The sequence below is a fragment of the Schistocerca cancellata genome, chromosome 9, assembly GCF_023864275.1.
Source record: "Schistocerca cancellata isolate TAMUIC-IGC-003103 chromosome 9, iqSchCanc2.1, whole genome shotgun sequence".
NCBI lineage: Eukaryota > Metazoa > Arthropoda > Insecta > Orthoptera > Acrididae > Schistocerca > Schistocerca cancellata.
The window spans coordinates 143,154,412-143,179,952 of record NC_064634.1 but is presented as its reverse complement, the minus strand read 5'-3'; the positions used below and the strand labels follow the sequence as shown (position 1 = coordinate 143,179,952).

At 38.9% G+C, this 25,541-nt stretch overlaps 1 protein-coding gene across 2 annotated transcripts in view; it reads right to left on the bottom strand.

Annotated features, from left to right (window-relative positions):
- The window catches only part of LOC126100599 (methionine--tRNA ligase, cytoplasmic), a 107,404-nt gene that overhangs the window by 35,201 nt on the left and 46,662 nt on the right, over nt 1-25,541 (bottom strand). The window contains exons 5-13 of one of the 2 annotated variants that reach the window (XM_049911226.1): nt 25,043-25,180; nt 22,696-22,805; nt 17,220-17,336; nt 15,155-15,358; nt 13,458-13,547; nt 11,768-11,954; nt 5,408-5,572; nt 5,020-5,239; nt 3,715-3,928 (exon numbers count right to left, since the gene is read on the bottom strand). In XM_049911226.1, coding sequence (XP_049767183.1) covers nt 3,715-3,928; nt 5,020-5,239; nt 5,408-5,572; nt 11,768-11,954; nt 13,458-13,547; nt 15,155-15,358; nt 17,220-17,336; nt 22,696-22,805; nt 25,043-25,180 — 1,445 coding nt within the window. The remainder of the gene's footprint in view (nt 1-3,714; nt 3,929-5,019; nt 5,240-5,407; nt 5,573-11,767; nt 11,955-13,457; nt 13,548-15,154; nt 15,359-17,219; nt 17,337-22,695; nt 22,806-25,042; nt 25,181-25,541) is intronic. The other variant, XM_049911227.1, reaches the window with a different exon arrangement.

Genomic DNA, 25,541 nt, shown 5'->3' with positions numbered 1-25,541 from the left:
GCCATACATGCTAGAAGTTGAAAACGTGCACTTGAAATGCAGCGAACAGTGTTGTGGAATTAAAAAGAAAATTTCTTTAGCAAACCGACAAAAATAACTTCATTGTTCTGCAAGGCAATTAATGCTTGACTGTCAGAAAGGTGGAAATCAGAAATCTGTTTTGTTTTCATTTGACGTGAGAGCAGTAAACAAAGAGGAAACAGCAAAATCACTAAATGTAAACACGGGTCACGTGGAGAATACCACCTCCCCACTACAACTCAGACTGCTCTGTGCATCAGCCCCGGATCTACGATATTTCCGAACCGGTGCAATACCCAGCTACTCCCTCGAGTGTTTGAGATAGAATGTCAAAAATAAAAAAAAAAAAAACGAATTTTCAAAAATATGTTCATTTTGTAGCGTACATCTTTCTGAAGAGTCTAATGCATAAAACGTGTGTTCGAGGAAATGTAAGAGATGTTATTTGGTCGTAAGTATGCGGAAGGGCAGTGACTCGCCTCCTCATACAGCATTCTTCTGTCGTACGTCAGTGTGCTTCGCTCTGTGGAATTGCATATTTTGTAATAGATGCCATCAAACCATATCCAGGTCAGTGGAAATTAAAATGTCCTGTGGTGCCTCTCCTGCTTACAATTGGCCAGTTTGAAATCTTGTCTCTCTTCAGAAAATTTGCACTCTTTATTCCCTATCAGCTAACAACTTGCTGCCCTGTGTGACATAAAATTAAATACAGGATACATAAACCCAGTAAAGACACGAGACAAGCAAGACAATACACATTTCTTCAATCCTTAGCTCCTAAAATTTTTTTCTCTTTAATCTTGCTACAACTTTACATGGCGTGCTTTCCTTTCTGAGAAAGAATCTATTACCTCATCAAAGTCCGTGAAATATTTTGCTACATGAAAAGTCGAAATGTTGTCTAATACTGAAAAAGCTGTCAATGCAAATAGCACCCAAGACTGGTGTAGTTTCCTGATCTGATTACGTCTATTTTGTCACTCTCTGTTAGATAAAACGAAATAGGCCTTTCCAATACTGCAACAATTGTAATACACACCAAATAAACGAGACTGTTTTGGCACACAGTATCAATATCAAGTGCCTATTAGGCCTACTACAAGCAAAAAGCCTTACGTTAGGAAGTAGTTTCACATTTCATTCATACGCTCCAGTTTCTCAAGTATGAGATCGCAAAGTAGTAGTACGAAATTTTTATACAAACTTGGAATCGTCATAGTGTTCCATAATTTATATGATGTCCCCGTTTCTTCTCCTTCCTCGTTCTAACAAACAGTCTTGTTAGCACTAGTTCTGTAACTGTTCCTGCCAATGCCAAAGCTTATTCGCAGGTTAACTCCACTAACTCTGCCAGAATCACCGGTTTAGTTATCCCGCGATTATTCTCCGGTTAGGCGTTGCTACATGTTCGTACAACGCGTATTCCACGCTTCTTCCAGAATAGAATTTAAAGTGGCTTCTAGCCGGGGACTGTACAACTGGCCCTTAATAGTATAGCGATCTGCCCAAAAATTTTTCTGCCAAAATTTCATTTTCTTAAATACACGGAGAAGGTAATACGTAATCTTTCTTACCTGTTATTCGTTTATTTCCACTCCTGTAGTCTGAATCTATGGATTTAGCTAGTAATTATATCAATGCTCATCATTCGCAAACCCAATCAACCACACAATCAGACAGCGGTTGTCATTCATCCGTTCGGCCTTACTCTGCCCAGCTCGTATAGTCCCTTTTGTCTGTAGGAAACTTTGTTTCTACATGTAACGAGGATTCCCCTGACAGAGACATCATGTACACTATGCACACATTCACAAATCAACTTACGATTGATTCAGAAATCAACTTAGAATGTGTTCAAAAATGTTCAAAAACTGACAGGGATGCGTTTCAAAGTCATATGAATACTCGATAGATAAACGTGCGCTGGATGCTACTCACTTTGTGAAACAAGGTTTTTTCCCTCAATAGTATGAATTTGCCACCCACCCCCTCCTAGAACTGGGCCTGCTGCGCATGCAAGAATCTAGCAGCTTGGGCACTCCAGTAAAATTTTTCCCGCTAGAATCTAGCTGCTTGCTGCGACTGCTTATTACACAGCCAACAGCCACATTTCTGTAGCCAGAAGCAGGAGAAGGTACTACTCAACTGCGCATGTGCCTGATCACACTCGTAACTGCTAAAACGAATCTAATGTAACAGTTGTGATGTCACGTTCATCGGAGGCAATGTGTTGTTACGGAACATTGCATAATCCCTAAAGCCTTTGACACATTTTGCTGTTGGCAGACGCTTGTATGAGCACTGTGTTTTGGCGCATTTCCTTTGCAATTTAAGTTTTATTTTCGTTATTTCTCTCGTTCATGTTTTATTGTTGCAGTATTATTCTGAAATAGCGGTATATAATAATATCCTTTGTTAGAGTATAGGTTCTTGCCAGTCAAAATTACAGATATTTAACTGATAACAAAAACAATGAAAACTTCTCGGAATTCTAAAAAATTCCCGGGTTTTTCCCGGTTTTCTCCTGGATGAAAAAATTCCAGGCTTTTTCCCGGATCTCCCGGTTGTCCCGGATCGTATACACCCTGCACATAACACATTTTTTTTCATTCCAGTTATGAAAGCATACAAATTTAGATACTGACTCTTGTTTGTCCCTGCGATGAATGTTGTTATATACTTCTGCCTGCAACCAGTCACATTCAAATGTTTTTCTCTCTCACCTTGGCATAGTATAATTGACTTCAGTCTTTCATTTACCATCTAGTGGCCTACTTACTTAAGTCTAACACAAAGTACATGTATGTGCTATAAAATAAGACAAAACTTGTAATAACATAACATACTGTGTTAATGTCTGTTCCTTATTTCCAGCAGCTAGATGATTCAACTGGTGCTGCAAATTCAATACAACACTGAAGTCATAGTTTGGAGCAATTATTGTAAATGTCATCAGAAAAAGTTGAGCAGCAGAGAGACACATTTAAAAGTAGACAAAGTCCTTCTCCAGATTTAAAAGAGCACATACACGTTCATAAATGCACTGTTATTGTCTTGTGGCATGATACTGTAGCACTACACACATGCACTTCTTAGAAACACTTCTACTGTTTTCAAATGCTTACTTAGAGGACACAGCTCGCAATTAGTAAACACTTCTTGATTTTGCACGTCCACATTTTTCAGACCTCATCATTTATGTTTTGGTCCAAGGACATATACTTTGCTAAGCTACGATTATCAAATACGTAATGCCTGGCTGTATGAATTCAGTCTTTTTCTTTTGTGTTCTCTCACAAACTAGCATTAATCAGGAACAGAAAAATGTATATACAGAACTTCCAATCAAGATTTTGTACAGTGTATTAAAACTGATGTGGATTTATGTTTATATTGTAAGGCACTTAAATTTACAGAAGAAATTACTTCTACAGAGGAACACTATTCCATTAACTACTTGTTCTTTCTGAATATTAATGTGTACACCTATTTCCAGATCCTCTGCCAGATCCAGTTTTTTTCCATTTTTGAATAATGTAGAGTAGCTGTTTTGAGTAAACAAACCCAGTTATTAACAATTAATTAACCATGTGTCACCTCAACTCAGTTTATCGTAAATAAGGCAAAAAGTAGAAGTTTTGGAATAATATCATAACAAAATAAATAAACAATTAAAAATAAAATGCTTACCTATGAATGAAATTTCCCAAGTTGTTAAGAAGCTCTGAATTGTTTTTCATTGCTAAATCAGACCAGCTAAAGCTAGAATCCTGAGATTCTGGTCTCACATAAAGGAGATAGAAACGCCAAATATCAGACGGAATGCCTGTCTCTTGAGCATCATTGCCAAAAACTCCCACTCCTCGGCTCTTTGAGAATTTGCCATCTTCATAATTTAAATATTCTGAAAAAAAAACAAGCACAATTAATGTAAAGATAAGTGCCCTGTAACTATGACACTAATTTTATACTGTTCTACAAGTAAGACAGAAAGCTTTTATGGGACTGATTTTTTGTAGTAAGTTATTGATAGGGACAGGAAAGATTAGTTTTATGTTAAGGCCAAATTTGGTGTTATTTTTTTACCTAATTCCTGTAATTTTGTACCAGATTCGTTTTTTATTTTTGCCATATTTGAGACCTATCACTCCCAAACACACACAAACACACACACACACACACACACACACACACATTCAGTGTTTTTTGCCTTTCTTTCTTTATCACCACAATCGGTATTGTTTTTTTCCACATTTGGTTTTATTTTTTGCCACATTCAATTTTTTCTTTCTTTTTGCCAGTTTTGATGCTGTTTTCATTGTCACATCAAAGTCCATTACATGGGACTTGAATTGTGATTTATACACAAACCTCATTCTTGAGAAGATTAGAAGTCAAAATGCGACTTGAACATTCAATAAATATATGTTACAAACATTAGTAAACTATCATCCCCAGATTTCCAATTATTTGTACAGAAAAATTGCAAATTTTACAATACCTCACAAAAATTGCCGATTTCAAGTTGTTTCACTAAAATCAACTTAGTTCGAGGTATTTTTGCATTATAATTTTCGTGAAATGAGCTATGATTTTAAATATCATATTGCAGGCTTCATTATGTCTTCTGTGCAAAAGATTTTGTTTGACACAAAAATTACCAACAGTGGACTACTTCAAACTGACATCCAGTAACAATATTGCCTATCACTTTACCCATCCCATGCAAACATTCTTCTGCTACATTTTCATCTCTCAAAGTTTCAACTTTACTGTAATTCAGGGCTTAACATCCTTAAACTTAACTACAGAAGACTGTGGTAGAACTTTATAATCTTACACCCAAAACCAACAACCTAGGGTGAGAAACTACACTGTCCACAGAAGAATCTTCTTTGACTGCCTATCATAATGAATACTCTCTTCTGCCAAACAGAAAATGATTCATGAAGAATCATTCCTCTGCGAAACTATCACCTAAAATGAGTTACAAACCTGTGGCCATTATGTTAGTAGGGACAGTGTAGCCTTGATTTGCTCCAAGCAAGATAGCTGGGAACAGAACAGCATGAAAAGGAACATTGTCCTTTGCCATAAATTGATAGAGGCTAACAGGCACTTCCCTTTTTGGTTGCCACCACCGTTTCCACTCTGATGTGTAGCAGCTTGTAATGCTAATATAGCCAAGTGGAGCATCAAACCAGACATAAAATACCTATAAACAGAGATTCATGAACATTACATTCAATGAAAATATATTGGATAACATAAAATTTAAAGCATGGAAAACTAGGTAAAAAATAAGTTTCTTTTATCCTGTAGCAGTAAAATGAAAGTAAATCATAACTAAACCTTATGACTTGACCTTATGAGTGATAGCTACCTTATTTCTGTATCCATCTAGAGGCACAGGAATGCCCCATTTGAGATCCCGAGTGATGCAACGTGGCTTTAAGCCTTCCTTTAACCAGCTACGGGTAATAGTGCGTGCATTGTTTGACCATCCACCCCACACTTTCTCTCCCCAGTGCCTAATGAGTGGTTCAGTCTGTGGACACATAAACACTGTTTTAAGTGATTACTTTAGCACGAAAAATAATTTATGTTATGAGAAGTTACAAAAAAGTTATTATTTCTATCAATTTATTACAACTTTAAATATGTTTACTTTAAAGCATTTATGACAATCATCTTAAGGTGGACTAACACTTAGATAAGTGTTGCAGTCAGAAAATTTAAGAAGTAATGTGGAGATGAGTTCACTCTAATGTTGTAACCAGTACAAATTATTTAATGAGTGAATCAGAAAGATAAACACCATAAACAGGTGGCTTAATATAAACTAAACTTCACAAAAAATTACAAAATTATAAGATAGTCCCACCCATGAACCCTGAGCCTTGCTGTTGGTGGGAAGGCTTGCGTGCCTCAGTGATATAGATACCCATACTGTGGATGCAACCACAATAGAGTGGTATCTGCTGAGAGGCCAAACAAACATGTGCTTCCTGAGGAGGGGCAGCAACCTTTTAAGCAGTTGCAGGTGCAACAGACTGGATGATTGACTTATCGTCCAGTAAGTCTCCCCAGACCTGTGGGTTTGAGTTATTTTTCCAAAATCTACCCTTTTTCTAGACCTCTCCAGTCCTTTTCCTTCACTCCTCTTTCTCCCCTTTAAGCCTTCTGCCAGAAGAAGGAGCCACTGGCTCTGAAAGTTTGCATAATTATAACCTTTTTTGTGTGCATGTTTTGCTTGGTGAGTAGATTTTTTTATCTGCCCGATTACATCACATTAATTACTTACTTGGAAGACACACTAATGAGCCAAAACATTATCACCACTGATCACTGTGAAGAATTCTAGGATTGCAGACAAACTTCAATATGTGCACTGATCTCATTAACAAAGCATTTTCATTCCCAAAGTGTCACTGAAACAATTATTTCAGTTCCTCATCTGGAGTGTACAAACACATGTATCATTCACTATAAAAACCTAACGGAAAATTTCCTGACTAACCAATTCTCTTAGTTGTAAAAATGGAGTAATACATTGAGACATGACCCTAAAGTGCTACAAATAAACAGTTCAATTAATAAAACTTTCAAACAAATCAATTTCTGTTGATAGAATGGTTTATTTATACAATTATTACTGAATACAAAGGCATCTAGATAAATCCACAATAATCTCTCTCTCTCTCTCTCTCTCTCTCTCTCTCTCTCTCTCTCTCTGTGTGTGTGTGTGTGTGTGTGTGTCTGTGTGTGTGGGCACGCGCGCATGCTTGTGTTTGCTGTCTACTTTAGACGAAGGCCTTTTGTCCAAAAGCTCACTTGCTTAGTAGTCTTTTTGTTCTGCTTGTCCATGACTCAACATCTCCATCACAGTGATTAGCACTCTATCCTTTTCATAATATTGTCATTATTCCATTCTAGATTTTCCATTGTTTTATTTCATCACATATATCTTAAATTTATGAGATCAGTGTTTTCTCATTAGAAACTGTATATATCCTGCCTGTGTGTGTGTGTGTGTGTGTGTGTGTGTGTGTGTGTGTGTGTGTGTGTGAATCGGAAATCAACTGCAGCCATGAGCCCGACACTGAAGGCTGCCTGCGCGAGGCATGTGAAGTCTGCTGGTGACACACACACATATATATGCATGGAGCAGTGCTAACTTATCGTCTTGTATGTCCTTTCAGTGAGCTATTCTCATCAATATACCGAGTCTTGTTATGGGGAGATCCAATGGAGTCTGTTTCCCATTATTGTTGAGTGCTTCATGAATACAGTCATATTTGTGTTACATGGACTGATCCCCTGTATTGTGTGGTTACTACAAGATTGGCAATGAGTTTGGAACAGTTTCTGCATGCGCAATCTTTATGTGAGGTTTCATCAGGTTTATTTACTATGGACGCCATGCTACCGTCCCCAATTAAACAGCTACTTCAGTTGTGACCACTTTGTTGGCTTCCATTAACAGGTTGGGTACTGTTCCACCGGTCCATCCATCTACATTCCCTCCATATGATGATCCTGTCGTGGATTGGGACACTTGTGAAAAAAGACTCGGAGACCATTTTTCGGCTTTTGGTGTGATGGACTCAAATCTGTGAAAAGCCTTCTTTCTCTAGTGGATTCCACCTAAAGTGTATCATTTTCTCTGTAAGCCTGTCCCTTTAAAAGAATCGCCAGCTCTTACTTTTGGTCACATGTGCAGTTTACTGTCCAATTTCTATCGCAAACAAATGCATGTCACAGCAGCGTGAACTTAATTCTGCAAATGCCACACAGAAACCAAACCAGTCATATAAAGGGCTTGGGCAGCCGAACTTCGAGGGCTTAGCCATAAGTGTCAATTTCTTATTGATGCCCATAATGATTCTTATGCAGACTTTATGGTGCGCAATGCAATTATCTGTTTAGCTCCGGACAAGGAAGTGGGCCAGAAGGCTTTTCTATGTGAAAACCCCACGCTGACGGAAGTACTGCAAATAGTACAATCTTTTGAAGTTTCTTGGGCAGTGGGTAACCAAACTGAAGCATGGGGTGATGTGGCAACAGTGTCACATGATGTCCCCACTAGGACAACAGATAGCTTGCATGAGGAAGCGGCAACTGCGGCAGCAAACATGTGGGCCCAGCATGAAGCAGACTAAAGCCGGGCCAAGTAGCTGGAACCACCACAGTGCCAGTGACAGCGTGCTCTGTTTCCATCTTGTTCTCTATGTTTAGTACAGCCATGAACATTTGGTGTGCCCTACTGCTGGGCTACTTGTAATGCTTGCTGGAAGAAAAGCCACATCGCCTCTGTGTGTCGTTCATCAAAGGTTGCTCAGGATATGGACATGTACGTAAACTATGTGACGCTAATGCTTGTGACTTCTCCCAAGTTGTTTATGGAGTTAAATGTTTCTCGCCAAGTGCTCTGGCTACAGGTGGACAAAGGTGCTGCAGTGGCATTATTGAATCTTTAAACCTTTGTGAGTTTTCGCTTGTCACCATTGAAACCTGTCATGCAGAAGTTTGTCAATTACAACAAACAGAACACTGCACTGCTGGGACAATTTACAGCATATGCCTCTTACAATTCAGTGGTTCGCTCCATTACATTTTTGGTGGATACTGATGCTGGTGTTGGTTGGCTGATTTGGGGGAGGGGACCAAACAGCGAAGTCACCGGTCCCATCGATTAGGAAAAGATGGGGAAGGAAGTCGGCTGTGCCCTTTCAAGGCAACCATCCAGGCATTTGCCTGAAGTAATTTAGGGAAATCATGGAAAACCTAAATCAGGCTGGCCGGACGCAGGTTTAAACCGCTGTCCTCCCTAATGTGAGTCCAGTGTGCTACCCACTGTGCCACCTTGCTCAGTGATGCCGGTTATGAGAACTTATTCGAGATGGATGAGTTTCTGGCATTTGGATTTTCTACCACCAACACAGTTCACATTGTGTCCAATCAGGTACTGTATTCTCAGTTGGAAACACTGTTTGAGGAGTTTTCAGACTTGTTTTCGGAAGGTACAGCGTGTGATACTGTCGTCATGGGCGCCTCCACAGCCAATCACTTGCAAAATTTGTGCACTTTGTTTTGTCTTAAAGTCTGCAGGTTTATGATGAAACCTCGCAAAATCTCAGTTTGTTTAACCATCTACTGTCTATTTGGGGTTCAAGGTCTTGTGGGATCGAGTTTGTCCTCTGTCGGACCACATCTCCACCGTTATGTCTATACCTTGTCCTTGTCCATGAAGGATCTTCAGGACTTCCTAGGGAAGATATAGCCTACCACCGTAAATTCCTGCCAGGGACAGACACTTTGGTTTACTTGTTGCATGCCTTGTTACAAAAGAATGTACCTTTTTTCTGGAGCCTGGATTTCAAATGTTGAAATGCAAATTACTTGCAGCCCTTTGTTTAGCTACATTCTTCTGGACCAACACGTAGTTTTGGTGACCGATGCTTCACTATACAGACTCATTGGGGTTCTAGCGCACCGATGTGCCAATGGCGCTGAATGACCTTTTGCTTAGCCTCTAAATCTCTCACACCAGACCAGCAGCATTACTATCAGGTGGAAAAGGAAATTATTACTACTGTCTATGCTCTCACAAAATTTCATGTTTTTCTGAATGGCTCCAAGTTTCACCTTATTACAGCCCATAACCCCTTGGTTTCCTTGTTCAACCCTCACACTTCCTTGCCTAACAAGGCAGCACACTGCCTCCAAAATCAGGCACTGTTCTTGTCTCGCTAAGTTATGAAATCCATTTTTGACACACTTCTAAACGAGCCAATGCGGATGCCTTGTCCCATCTTCCTGTGGGTCTTTTTCCCAATTTTGACAGTGAAGAATTGCTGTGCCTTCATCTTGATACTGAAATGTAGGCCACAGTCAACAGTTTCCCAATTATGAGCTCGTGCACAGCACCTGCCATCACTGCCAACCCAGTTCTCCACCAGGTGATTCAGTTTATTAAACAGGACTTGCCAGATAAACTACTGGGTTGGGCTCCGGACCCCCCTGAACAACTATTTTTACTTACTTGTCTTTCTGTTTTGTGTTTTGCATGGTGTGTTGCTGTTGTCCATGAAAGACCTCTCCCCTGGAGAAATCATTCCCGCTGTGTTATGACGTGAAATTGTACACCTTCTCCACCAGGGCCACTGGAGAGTTTCGCGCACTAAACTATTAGCTAGGAGACATGTTTTTTGGCCGGAGATTTATGGCAAAATTGTCTGTTTTATCGTATCTTGTGAGCAGTGTACCTGACAACAGGTCACTTCCAGGGCATCTCTGTCCCACTTGCTCACCCTACACCTACCATGAGAACACATTCAGGTCAACCTTGCAGATTCCTTCTCAAATTCCTATTGGCTCTTGGCTGTGGATGCATTTTTCTGGTTTCCTTACATTCTCTGGTGTGCATCGATGTCGGCTGAGGTCACAATTCATATGCTTTTGAGGATTTTTTCTGTTGACAGGTCGCCTTGTACCTTAGTTTCTGATAATGAGCCCCAGTCATTTCTCACGCCTTTCAGTTGTTTAGTTCCCGTCACAGCATTTCTCATATTACAGCTCCGACAATACAACCTCGATCAAATGGTCGGGTGGAATGACTAGTGCCTGCATTCAAGGCCCAAATGAAAAAAATTTACTGTGGATTCTTCACCGGACAACACCCTCCTCTGTTTTCCAAGCACCTATTTCTTCATGCCTATGGGTGAGCAGAGCCCAGCTGAGATCCTTCACGGCTGACGGCTATGCATGCTCCTCCATATTCTGCAGCAGCCACAAATGCTCCTCCACCTTCTCCGGCCTGTGTCGCACCTGCCAAAATTCGAGCAGTCAAGCTTATTCTGCCACTTCACGCTGGGATCACCAGTGTGGGCGTGAGTGTTTCCTCGCTGCCCTAAGTCGATACTGGCCACTGTTGTCCATCGCTGGGGATGCCATCTGTGTGATGTCCACAGTGCTGACAGGGTGTTCACACACCACTTTTGTCAGTTGCTTGCTGATAACAACATCTGATATGGCAATGGCACCCTTCCCTCCAGTGCCGTCATCGGGCATCACACAGGCCCACCAGCCCAGGGCATATCCACATCCCTGCTCATTCCAGGCCTGTGCTCCAGTACCCGCCCAGCACATCGTCCCGCCCTTTCTGTAGGCACTGCCTGCTGCTGCCCCAGTTCTGATGGATGTGTGTCTTGTAGGGCTGCTGGTATCTCTGTCACCTGGAAGCCCACATTGCACAAGGGAGAGGTGTGTTACACCCTGTGACTAGTGTGAGTCAGTGTGGTTGCACCAAGTGTAGTGTCACTGCGTGTGTGTGTGTGTGTGTGTGTGTGTGTGTGTGTTTGAATGAGCCACCATCCGTAACACCGCAGCCTGGCCAATGGAGACCGCCTGTGGGAGACATGCGTGTAATGAGGGATGTGTGTGTGTGTGGGGGGGGGGGGGGGGGGGGGGGGGGGGGGAGGGGGGGACAAACACGCACCACCACCACCCCTCTTGTATGTCCTTCCAGTATGCCATTCTTGTCAGAGTACTGCATCTTATTACAAGGGGATACACGGGAGTCTGTTTTCCATTATTGTTGAATGCTTCATGAGTACAGCCATATTTGTGTTACTTGGACCGCTTCGTGTATTGTACGGTTACTATATAAATCAGGTTTATTAACTTTCAAAGACTGTAGACAAAGATGTCAGAAAGAGATGTAATATTACATCACACTCACATCAGGCATTTTGAGGAAGAACTGCTCTGAAGGTTTAATGACTGGCGTATTTTGGCACAATTTGCAGCGTGGTTTAATCAACTCTGTTGCATTTATTAAGTGTCCACAACCATCACATTGATCTCCTCTTGCATCCTCATAAGCACAGCGAGGACATGTGCCTTCCACAAAGCGGTCAGCAAGAAACCTGAAAGAGAAATACAATCCAGTCTTCCAACCTCACTACATTAAAAAACAATTTGGCATAATTAGTAACCTACAACAGATCATTTTCCTTGTAGATAAATTGTAACCAAAGTACCCGCTAACATGTAAAAGATGAAGCTGTCATCAACCTGAATGATGGTTTGAACACAATATGGCTTTAATTAGCATGGTCCTATTGGAGATGGTATGCTGTTTGCCTTCCTCTGACCTGCGAACTGGCTTACCGTGACAGTTATAGGCAGACCCACCATTTAATGTGGACTCCAAATCATGATGTAATTTCTCATTTTCACATTAAAAAACAATTACAGAGGTGAAAGAAATTATAAAAGTGACAGACAAACACTACAGAAATAAATTAAAAATATGTGTCTATTAATCTTAAACAATTCACATTCTTGTAGTAACACAACCTTTTCATCTCTCAGGCATTACAATTGTGATAGAATTAAATTGGTTTAAAATTTATCCTTCTTCCTTTAATGTTTTTAAGGAGTCTATGTTCTTTTTATGATGAAAGTCTTATGTTGAAACTGTGGATTTTTTTAAAAACATACTGGAAGTGTAGTGTTCAAGAATACTTGAAGAAAAACCATGTTCATTAAAGAAGAAGTAAACAACTGTTTAAGTCTCTGTTAAACTGCTTTGTAAGTATAATAAGTGTGGCTGCTAATCATCCTGAACATAAAGTCAGCGTAGATAAGATAGCATGATGACATGAGTTGAGTTGATAATTAACAGATGAAGAACCAATGTTGAAAGGCAGACTGTTGGATCGATTTAGGAAATGTGACAAATCCCTTGTAGCTGCGATTATTCAGTGAAAAATATCAGATTACAAAGACCAGGTCATGGATAGGGTTACAGTTCCTTTTTCTGTTTTAATTGCAAATCAGGTAATCTAGATGTTCCATGTCAGGCTCAGTGTAAGAGGGTTTCTCTTGAGTTAATCTGTGGACTTTCCATCCTTTATAGTACTGAGAGTAAACATAATAATAACTGCTGACAGTTAAAAAAATATTTCTTTATTGTAAACATACTGAATACCATAAGTGCTGCTGTACTTTATTGTGACAACAGGGTACAATACTGTTCTAAATCTGACATACATATTTCTTCTTCTCAAGTCTTCACTTATTAGATTTAGATTACTACATTAGACAAAGTGAAAGAAAAGTGAATCAGCTTATATTTAAGGAGTAAATCACATACCTGAAAAACAAGAAATGCTCAAAAAAAGCACACAAGAAATCATACAGAATCAGAACACATTATACTTTATTTTATTCAATTAACAAACAGTTTATTGTGTAAATAGCTCTTAGGAGTTGCTGCTTTAGAAAGTGAGAGAGTAATAAGAAAAAGAAAGAAGGAAAGAAAAGAGAGAGAGAGAGAGAGAGAGAGAGAGAGAGAGAGAGCTCAAGCAACCACCAAAATTGAATGTGATTCATAAATATAATTTGGCATTGCCAAACACACTCACCTATCACATTTTTCACAGAGTAATTGCTCCATAACTTCTGTACATATGAAGCCATTCCTGTTTAGCTGGAGAAACATCTCTTGGCAGACCCTGAAAAATAGTGAACAATATTGAAGAGCAATCTAAGTAAGAAAACTGTGTGAAGAGGAATAACTATGGATGGGAAATAACATCAAGAGAAGAATCAGGCAAATGTATCTCTGCACCTTCTCTATAAAAAAATAAATAAAAAACTAGTTAAACAGAAGAAAACGGTAACAAAATGTTAAAACATATCTGCACATTTTACTTCCATAGCTCATAAGTCATAACAGTAGAAACCAACATATCTAGATAAGTTATATTCTGAGAACCAACGGAGCATGAGCAGATAATAGGGAAATATCAATTATGCGATACCAGAGTCACAGACATAACTTTTAAAATTATGTCACAATGTGACGAGCATTTTGAGTTACCTAAATGATATAAATTTCTAGCAGTTGATAATGTGTTGGCTGCTTCAGGACATGGTCCCATCAGCAGTACAAACGCTTCATGCCTGGTCTCTCAAACACAAAGTTTTAGGTAAGTATTTAGTTTACTGTTGAGATAATAAATTTTCTGTAACTCTTTATGGTGATGCCCATGTTTCTATTTGGCACCTCCTAAAATGTTAATGATGAAAGAGCTGGCTTTTGATCAGGTCATTTAAGGTATAAACAGCTAACAACCCTTGAATAAGATGGTTCTGGAAACTATTTGTAGTGTCACTTGTTGGCTTGTATGCTGGCACTGTAATGTACATGTCTCGATTTTATAACAAATGAGCACGAAACATAAAAACTAAACAAATCCAACAAGTCTTGTTTCAAGTCATGATAAGTTGCAGAAAATGGCAATCTTTATTTTTAACTGACTGAATGCTTCCTGTGAGATTTGTAATTTTTGGTAAAACACAATAACTTTGCTTTAGAGAATGTTTTTATTTACGTTTTTGAGCACTTAAAAATCGAATTCACACTACACAGTATCAATAAAACATACTTAGAAAAATTTTCTGTTGTAGTTTATACCACAGTGATCATGACAAAAGTTAGAGAACTGTTACAACAACCAACAAAAAACTTTTATTGTTAAATATTATGTTCCATAAATTAATCATATTCCAAAAACAATCACACAAACGTAGCTACAGCAGACATGTTATTCTTATTGAAAATCACACAGAGTACAATCCTAATACCTAACAACGTACTTCTCACTAAATGTAATAAAGTGAACCACAAGACACCAGTCAACAGCAACAAAAAAAACCATCGACTTATGATAAGTAGTAGTGTGGGAGTTGCTAATTCATATGTTTAGTTAATGTTTGTCATTATAATTCTTTCCTGTCACGCAAATGATAATTATATTAATCAATGAATTAATCAGTTGTAAGAAACCTTCCCCTTGTCCTCACAAAACATGAGTTTGTCTCCTCATGAGGTCGGAGTGACCTGGTGCGCCTTTCTTACCTTCCCCAACACATTCCTCTTTCCTCCCTGAGGAGAAAACCAACAGTTCCAAAAGCTACGATAAGTCTTCTCATTTTTAAATATGTCAGTCATCAATACTGATGTTTCACCTCTTGAAGCTAAGTACTGGCCAGTCATTCTGTATCTTTGTAGTTTTATATTTAACAAAAGTAATCAAAAGGTAATTATAGTACTTACTTGGTCTGTTCAGGAGAAGTTGTTCGACCAAAGTAATCAAAATTAATGTTAAACCATTTGTAGACAGCATCATGAATCTTAAAATACTTGTCACATATTTCTTTTGGAGTAAGACCTTCTTCAAGTGCTTTGGTTTCAGTTGCTGTACCATATTCATCAGTTCCACAGATATACAAGACATTATGATTGCACAGACGACTGAACCTGTCAATAACAAGTGAAGAGTTCTAACAAAAAGAATCATATTCAATATCCAGTCACATACACCCGAAATGTACGAATCTTAATTAATGAATATGGAATAGAAACTTATCAGTCATACTGTTATCATAAAATAAAGTCAAAGAAGAAAAAATGAATTCAATGCAAACAACATTCTCATTTCTATCTTTCAGTACAAAGAATCACACATAAAAATTATGTGAATTATAAGAATTCATAACAAAATTAAGTTAAGTTTCCAGTTATCACTGAAATGATGAGGGGACAGAAATCTTGCAAATTTTGTAGTAAAATAATTTATCAGATTTGTAACAGCTATTCATATTGATCCCATAAGAAAATTACTGCTTTTACGGATGCCACACATGCAATGAAAAGCAGGAGATACGTAAATATGCTAATGACCTTACCCCAGCCATTATGTGCAGAAAATATCCTAGCTAGCTTGACCAGAAATATATCCAAATCTTCCAAAGAAATCAACAAAACCCATTGTCACTGTGAACCACTTATTATGCAGTACATCTCTTACTGCCCTATCTCTGCCAGACCTAGAGGAACCACGCCCATCAATAAGCCTTAGGCTACCTTTCGTTGTGTCTTGAGAAGAGAGACATTACACACAAAATATTGCCCTCATAATACAAGTTAGTACTCCACGGTTGTTCCAATCAACATTATATCATGCCCAATCACTATATCACCACTGTTTCAAATTCTGTATAGCAACAATTACCCCACAGATTATCCAGGTGCAACACCTGTCTTGTACATCCATCCAGAAATACCCATTGCAGTTCATTTACAGAAATTTCCTAACCCTCAAAAATTCAATATTGTCTGAAAGTAGCCATTTCAGATGCCAGCTGTGCTATCATTGTTGTGCAGCATTCTACAGTAATATGACAATAAATCTACCATTTACCTGCATGAAAGGCTACTACCAACCAGTGGCTAACCACAAACTCAAGCATCTGTCTGAACATGTCATTGCACAACACCAATGACTGCAGTAGCTTATTCAAGACCCATTTGCAACTGGATCATTTGTGCACCAGTTCTGAATTACAGATGCATAGACGACTACTATCCCTCAAGTACTTCATTCTCATAATATTTCTGGCCTGAAAGTTACACACTCCCCATCTGCTGCTGCCACCTTCCCCCTAGCCCTAATCTTTTCCCCTCCTGCCATTTACATTCAACTTTTCCCCTTCCCATTCATATCCCCCCCCCCCCCTCTCTCTCTCTCTCTCTCTCTCTCTCTCTCTCTCTCTCTCTCTCTCTACCCCTCCCCCCCCCTTACAAAATCCACTCGTTCCTCCTTTGCTCTGTACATCATCTTTCACCCCTTAGTAGTCTACCCTCTTCCCATATCACTAGCAATTGACCTACTAAGTACATGCTAACTTGTTTAATGCTTAGGTATTCTCTCTGTAGAGAGCAAGACATTAATAAATTCAATAACTATTGACCTTTCTAATACCAGGAATAGTGCAAGTTTACAACTGTTATGCAGGAAAATTATGATCTGTGCTTGGTCTTGGCACTCATTCTGTTGAATGAACTTTGCACAGCAATTTGGAAAATTCTTTCCACTGCTGCTGCCATTGTTAAGCAGACAGTTACTCTTACAATTACTGCTTCTACACTGAAAATGCAACCAACTTCATCATGGACACATGAGTTTACAAATATACCCAGAGATATGGAGTTTTAAAGCTGTTTCATTTACAAACAAAAGCAAGCCACACACAAGTTTAAAAAGATACTCAACCAGAGCTATTTAGTTTCACAGCTTTATTTTCCACACATAAAAACAAGATCAACAGATGTAGGTTACCTTGCAAAGACATCAGCTGATAAGACGCAGCCAATAATATTTCCTAAATGGGGTACATTATTTACATAGGGCAAGGCAGAAGTAACCAATACATTTTTTTCACCCTCAACTGGAAGCCTAAAATAAAAGAAAACAATATTAAGTCATTTCAGTATTGGTCTACTTTTAACAATTTATACAAGAAATTGTGTAACATGAAAGAATACATTACAATGAAACACAATAATCGTAATCACACTTTGAAACCTTACCCTTGAAAAAGGTAAATAGTCCTTTTCAGTAATCATGTTTGCAGTCACACTGACATTACTGCAATAGAATCATTACTTTCATAAGTTTATGCCCTTTCCCATTGGCATGTGATCCCCCCCCCCTCCCACTACCCCCCCCCCCCTCTACACACACAAGATTTTACACAGAATATTAATCAGAAATGTTAATGATGAAGTTTTATGATGCTGATAAAATAATGAAGATGGGAATATACTCAACCAATTGTTCCAAAAACCATAAATTAAAGAGACACAGAGTAGTTGCCCAGTACTTACCTTCAAGAGGTGACATTCTGGTAGTCCTGACAAGACACATTTAAAAGTGAAAAAAGGAACTCTTTGTTCCTTCTTTGGGGGAAGGTGGGATGGACTGGGGAAGGTTATAAAGGGGTGGCAGGTTACTCAACCCAACTGTTGCGAAGGAAAGTGAATACCAAGATTCATTCAAGAGTAATTCTCAACGGAGAGAAGTCTTCCGAAGTAAGAGTGATTTCAGGTGTGCCGCAGGTGAGTGTCATAGGACCGTTGCTATTCACGATATACATAAATGACCTTGTGGATGACAACGGAAGTTCACTGAGGCTTTTTGTGGATGATGCTGTGGTATATCGAGAGGTTGTAACAATGGAAAATTGTACTGAAATGCAGGAGGATCTGCAGCAAACTGACACATGGTGCAGGGAATGGCAATTGAATCTCAATGTAGACAAGCGTAATGTGCTGCGAATACACAGAAAGAAAGATCCTTTATCATTTAGCTACAATGTAGCAGGTCAGCAACTGGAAGCAGTTAATTCCATAAATTATCTGGGAGTATGCACTAGGAGTGATTTAAAATGGAATGATCATATAAAGTTGATCGTTGGTAAAGCAGATGCCAGACTGAGATTCATTGGAAGAATCCAAAGGAAATGCAATCCGAAAACAAAGGAAGTAGGTTACAGTACACTTGTTCGCCCACTGCTTGAATACTGCTCAGCAGTGTGGGATCCGTACCAGATAGGGTTGATAGAGAAGATCCAACGGAGAGCAGCGCGCTTCGTTACAGGATCATTTAGTAATCGCAAAAGCATTACAGAGATGATAGATAAACTACAGTGGAAGACTGCAGGAGAGACGCTCAGTAGCTTGGTACGGGCTTTTGTTGAAGTTTCGAGAACATACCTTCACCGAGGAGTCAAGCAGTATATTGCTCCCTCCTACGTACATCTCGTGAAGAGACCATGAGGATAAAATCAGAGAGATTAGAACCCACACAGAGGCATACCAACAATCCTTCTTTCCACGAACAATACGAGACTGGAATAGAAGGGAGAACCGATAGAGGTACTCAAGGTACCCTCCGCAACACACCGTCAGGTGCCTTGCGGAGTATGGATGTAGATGTAGATGTAGATGAAGGGACGTACACCTTGGTAGCTGCACAGTCAGCATGATGGATTGCTAACCGGAGGGGACCAGGTTTGATTCCCAGCCATGTTGAAGATTTTCTCTGCTCATGGAGTGGGTGTTGTGTATTCTTAACGTTTGAATTGGCATAATTCACATTCCACACTTGAGACAGCTGTGAGGGCATGTCCCAAATGCCAATAAATTAAAAAATACTTACAATAAAAAAACTGAAGGGGTGAGTAAATAGGCAGCAGACTGACATTCTATTCTCTCCTTCCTCTTCATTTTTGTTTCCTCGCATCCTCACATCAGGGTGGTCCCTCTCATCCTGGGGTCTGAGTGACCGCTTCCTCCTTTCTAACACTACCCAACGTATCTCCTTCTCTTTTCCAAGGGAGGAACTAATAGTTTTGATAGCCAGGACAGTTTTGAGTACTTTTATATGGGTTTATTGGTACAACTAAGAAATTTGCTTCCTGGAAGTAACTTCAGAGCAAAAATTCTGTCTCATAATTAAATGCCTGTGTCTAAATATATTTTACTACACAAAAAAGCTAAAATGCAATTACATGTTGACTGGAGTGATTACTGTGTTCTTTCTACAAGGTAAGAAGGATAAAGACGCAGTTTTTCTCAATCTGCACTATAAACAGAAAATTGCAAAATAATACTGAAAATTTTGTTCAATGAAGTTAACAATCTTCAAACTGAAACACTCCAAAATATTGTTTACCTGATACATGAACTGCAATTTTCCGCATGCATTATTTTATCTTTTAATATCAGTCTGGATGTATTTGAGCTGTGCCACACACAATGGAAATTAGTGGTGGTGTAATATTTGGCATGTTACTTTGTTACATTCATTGTTACTACCTTCTACAGTGCACAAAATGTAAACTGATATCTGAGAGGAGAATTAGTGTGCCACACGACATTACAACAACAAAATCACTGGTTAGTTCTCTGTACATGATCTGTGAAAGTAAACTGTCCATCCTTTTACTTGATTGGTGCCTTAATTAGTTCAATCAAAGTGAAAAGTATCTGACTCTGTATTTCAGCCTGATTTGTTGATGTTTTGAGAAGTACTAACTTATGAAGCTAAATATTGTTTTGTAGTAGTTTTGTCTTACACAGCCATTGCTATATGTAAGATAAATTAATCCCTATTTTCAAACAATGGAAAATCCAGAATGGAATATTGACAATATTATGAAAAGGATAGATTGCTATTCACCATATAGTGGAGATCTTGAGTCGTAGATAGGCACAACAAAAAATGTGTCAAACAAGTAAGTTTTTGGGCATGAAGACCTTCCAAATTAGACAACATACATACATGCACACATCCATGCAAACACAACACACCCATGCATGACCACTGTCTCTGGCTGCCAAGTCTGCCCTCGGCAGCCTATCTGCGACTCAACACCTCTGCTATGAAGTGAGTAGCAATCCGTCCTAATCTACATTTTGTTAGTCTGCTACAATTCACTTATTGCCCAATTAGGATGGTAATCATATTATTTATACATTATTTCTTTGACACTTCCTGCTTTGCCTCTTATGTACAATCAGTTTCTAACTGCACTTGCAACTTCAACAAATCACATTCCTCATCACCCACACTTAATTGGGTTGGTGCTAGGGCAGCTTAGCTGTGGTTTTTAAATTCAGCGATTCAAGTTGCTGTTTGAGCTATTGTATTGCAAAGTTTTTAATCCACTTTTGGTATCACATACAATGGAACATTTTTATCAGTTACAGATACTGATGTAGATGTTTTGAAGATCTTGTCTATACTGCACAAGGAATTAATGGCAGTTTTATAAAACTGATGGAGTAGTTCAGCAGACATAAATACTGTCCACTAACAGGGGTGTAATGTTGTTGAACAGTAATGTGCATATGAATGTTGATGCAGTTTCAGCTGAGCACACAATGAGACAAGGGACAAGGCGACATAGCACCTCTAACATGCCAAGTGGCTCACAATAGTGTGCTCCCCCTTATTCCAAAACCTCAGAAGTAGTGTGGAAACACCCTTTTTTCTTAGAAGCGTTCAACACAGTGAAGTGTGTGGCAGATGGCCATCTGGCAGATCATGCTTCATCGACAGTTCGAAAGTTCCCTCTGAGCTCCCCCCCCCCCCCCCCCCCCCCTTCCAATTGAGTGACGTGGCCTACGAATATACATATGGACGTGGATGATGCAGAACAGAATTACATCAATGTAGATGACCATCCTCCTGCCTCAACATGTAATTGCAAGTTCTCTGAGGAGTCATGGAAGAGAAGAGAGTGGCAGGCAGTGTTATTCTGCCTCAATCAAGAACAGAGAAGCCACTTCAGGAGAGTCAGCCCACGAACAAGACATCAACATATCCCTTGGTCAGGATATACCAGAATCTGTGCCAATGTGGAAAGATATATAAAGAACAAACAGTGCACACTATCGAAGATCAACGCTGAGAGCACCGGTGGCACACTCGACTAATGCACCCCAACAAGTCAGCAACTGCAGGGCACTGTTTGTCACAGAACCATGCTATGGAACATGACCGTACCAGGATTTTAGTGCAGACTTCCAAATACTGGGACAAGATCATTGGAGAAGCCATTTAAATATTCGCTGTGGATCATCTTATCAATTGGGACAGCAGTTATAATCCCAGCAAGTCTCAGGAACCAGCACTGGGTCTAATTAAGAAGACAATTAGCAAATACAGCGATCTGCAACCAGGACAGACAGAGCCACTACATCGACACTACCACAGACATCACCACAAACGTCTACCGGGCTGCCAACGTTCGGCCTCAGGTGTGGACCGTGGAGAGAATGGCTTGTAATGGGAGACAATATACATCGGCCACATGCCTTCAGGAGCTTGGTTCGTCAGTGCCCCTGACGATGTTGACATGTCTGATCCCTGAAATATAGTGCCCACTGGATGCTATGAACCGACAGTACACCCGTGGACTGTTCAGTTAATAAATATACCAGGAGAAACTGAAAAATCACACCTTTCTCATTGTCACATCCCATCTGCCTCAGCAGCTGCTTACAAACAGTCAGTGTCGGTCTGGCGATGTGGGTGCCTCTAGACTTCTGTATGGTGGTGTGCATGGGAATGTGTATAACAATACAGAAACAGTGATGGTTTGAAAGCTAGCAAAACCTCTACGCTGTTATAATTATGACTCTATGCACTAACAATCCATCAATACAACTGAATGGTTGCCTTCTTTAACATCTGTTCAAAGTGTCCATCTTTGAATTTCCATTCTTTTTATATGCATAGTACCTCCCTCTTCCCTAGCATTTATCCCCTTGCAAGGGATACAATGATTTCATGATTTGGCAAATTTATTTTAACTTTTGGTTCAGAAGCTTTTCCTATCACTGCAATCACGAAGGTAATCTAAGGGAGATAAGTTCTATACATTATCTGCCTGTATTGTGTACACTTTGTTCTACGTGTTATCGTATTTAGCTGTTCATATATTGTATTTTCTGAGGGAGAGATTGGGAGCAACCTCAATATTCATCTATATAAGCATGGAAAACTGCTTCAAAACCACACTCACAGTGACCAGAGTACTGGACCAACTGTCGTTTATCCAACATGCAGATTAGATCCAGGCTGACTCACTTCCCTGCCTCACGGTGCGATAAACTATACAAGTAGGTATTATATACTAAGAATATCATGAAATAAAATATGAAGATAAAATATAAATTTTATAGTTAAGAAAATTAAGTGCTTCTTCATAGAATCATGTGGAGACAGGAAATGATAACCCACTCACACAGGTACTGTTTTTGGCTTTGGTTTCGGTCTTCTAGCCGCTCCATTCTTCCATGCATCTGCTGCTGCTTCAAGCTCAGCTTCAGAAATGGGAGGTTCCTTAGTTGATGACTGCAGAAAATAAAATTTTTTGTCAAGGAAAGTGTTGTATTTGAATGACCATTGCAAGTGTAGTGAAATATTCACATTACTTACCATTCCAAATCCATGAAATGCATAGGGAAAAAAAGCAGTGGGTATAAGAATTATTCATGTCAGTTTTCATCCAAAAGCAGCTAATTTAATTATGACATTAGTATAAAGTGATGAAACAACAAATGGAGAAGTGGAAATGGCAAAAGTTAGGCATCTCTTCATGCTATTTGGTACAAGTAGAAATTGAGATGCATGTTGATAATCGAAATTGAGCAATTAGGCAATTAAGGATGAACATCAGTTTAGTTTCAGGAAGGGAGAAAGGTATAAGAGAAATGTTAAGAAGGACGCAAGGCAGAGTTGGAGTTTTCCACCACTGCAATTCAACTAGAAGATCAAAGAACCAAGAAATCCAGGGAAAGAAAATGTTGGAGGCAGAATAAAGAAGTTAAAGGGAAACAGACATAAATGCTATGGTATGATGTAAATGCTGGTCAGATGTAAGGAAGACATAAAAAGAACTGTTGAAGGGAATGGACAGGAGAATATGCTTAACATCAAAATCAGCAACAACATGTAAATGGAAGAAGTGAAAGATTATTACTATTTATGAAACAAAATTATACAGAATGATAGCAGCAAAGAAGGTCTTACAGGCAAACAGGCACAGGCAAAGAAAGCTTCTTCAATAAAATATCTTTACCTATATCAGATATTGAAATGGAATTGAGGAAGAGGTTTCTGAAAATGTAAATCTGAAACACAGCATTATATGGAATTGAAGTGTGGACCACTGAAAATCCAGAGAAAAAAACATTTGAAATGTGGTACTATCAAAGAACATTAAAAATCAACAGGACAGATAATGTACGAAACAAAAATGAACTAAAAAACTAGATGGGAAAAGAATTGTATAGAAAATCCTAGAAGAAGGAACAGGTTAATGACACATCTGTTAAGTAAGGCACAGGTGAATAGTTAACCTGGTGCTGAAAAGAACAGTAGAGGGGGAAAACTTGTAGGGACATACCAACACTAGAGTATTGAAGGTGTAATAGTTATGTTGAGATGAAATAATGCACATGATAGGAAAAAAGAGGCTAATAGTATCATAGCAGTCAAATGACTGGAAGGAAAAAAAAAAAAAAAAGTAATTGTGGCACAAACACAATTTAAATCTGTTAATATATGAAAGTAACAGCACAGTAGAGAAGATTCGTATTCAAGGTATGGAATATGCAAACATCATCTGGCCATTCTGGTTTAAGTTCTACATTACACTTCCAAGGTAATTCTGGTTAATATCAAGCTAGCTCATACAATGGGGCCACTGTCATTCCAAATGACATCAATGTAAATGGGATGTTTAGTGTCAGTACTATTTTTTTCTATATTTTAAATACACAGTATTAAGGACCAGGTACCGATATCATGTGAGTTCATTTAAGAGAAAGACTAGTTTTTAACCGAAGATCACTTGCTCGTATATAGGTTAACTCACTAACTGTAAACTTCATTTACTTTACTGTTCTGACAATAATAGTTAAATATTCAATTTCTTTATTTCTCCTCTCTGTGATGTGAAGCAGCTCACAGAACATAGGGAGGTTCAATTATGCAAAGCATATGCAGAGCAATAAAAGTAAACAGTAACAAAATACCTTCTTGTATATTGGGACAAAACTCAAATAAACAGTTTTCCATTTTGTGGGCAATGCTAAAGCTCATGGTTAGTAGTGTACTGTTGAGTAGAGGTCTAAATCTTCATTATTTCTCTCCCACTTTTCCACATTATGGCATAATTATTAACTATTAAGTGATCTCCTATGAAATTCCATATGTGATAAATACAACATACACAGCATTGAAAATATTTCTGGCTGGCATGTTCTTTTCACAACTTATAACAAGGAGAAACTGAGTAATAGCGTACAGTTTCAGCAACTGCTTTACCTTCTTAACATTATTTACTGTTATTTGTAAAGTCATACTGCAGTGGGACAATAAGCTACAGGCAGAAAGGAGAGGAAGTGCAAGGGACAGCATATCTCTTACTTCAGACATGCGTTCCCAGTGTAACGAACATTCAAAATAACAAAAGTAAATGATGTAGGTCAATCTTTCACATTAACACTGATAACACAGAGAGACAAAGTTTGAATCCATATTGTGTTTAAATGACCTCAAACTGAATGAACTAAATATGCAGATACCTCTGTGCTGGAAGTTGAAATAAGTTCTGGTCTTGGTTGAACCTCACATTGAGTCGCTTGCAGTGGAAACCAGGAAGCATCATTTAGACTTTGAATCGCAGGCAAACCTGGTTTCAGCTTGAGCAAACCAACAGCTTCCTGTAATGGAAAAATAAGATACAAAAATTGACAATGATACAAGTACTGTCAAATGGAACTGAATCACATCAAAGAATATGAAGACTTGATCTGTACCTTCTTTCACTCCTTGGAGAAATTTAATTAATTTTTTCTATGATGATTATGAAGTCTTTGATCAAATATAGTCCACGGGCCTTATTAGGCATTGGGACTCTTCACACAAATGAAGTATAGCACATTCATTTGCAAACGGTGGTTCCTACCAAAGTGAAAAATAAAATTTTTTTAAATTCATTAGTTGCTCAGCACCTCACAGTGAACAAGTAAGGCTTACAGAGTTATTAGGTTACTTTCATTTCTTGTACCAAAAGAAAAACTA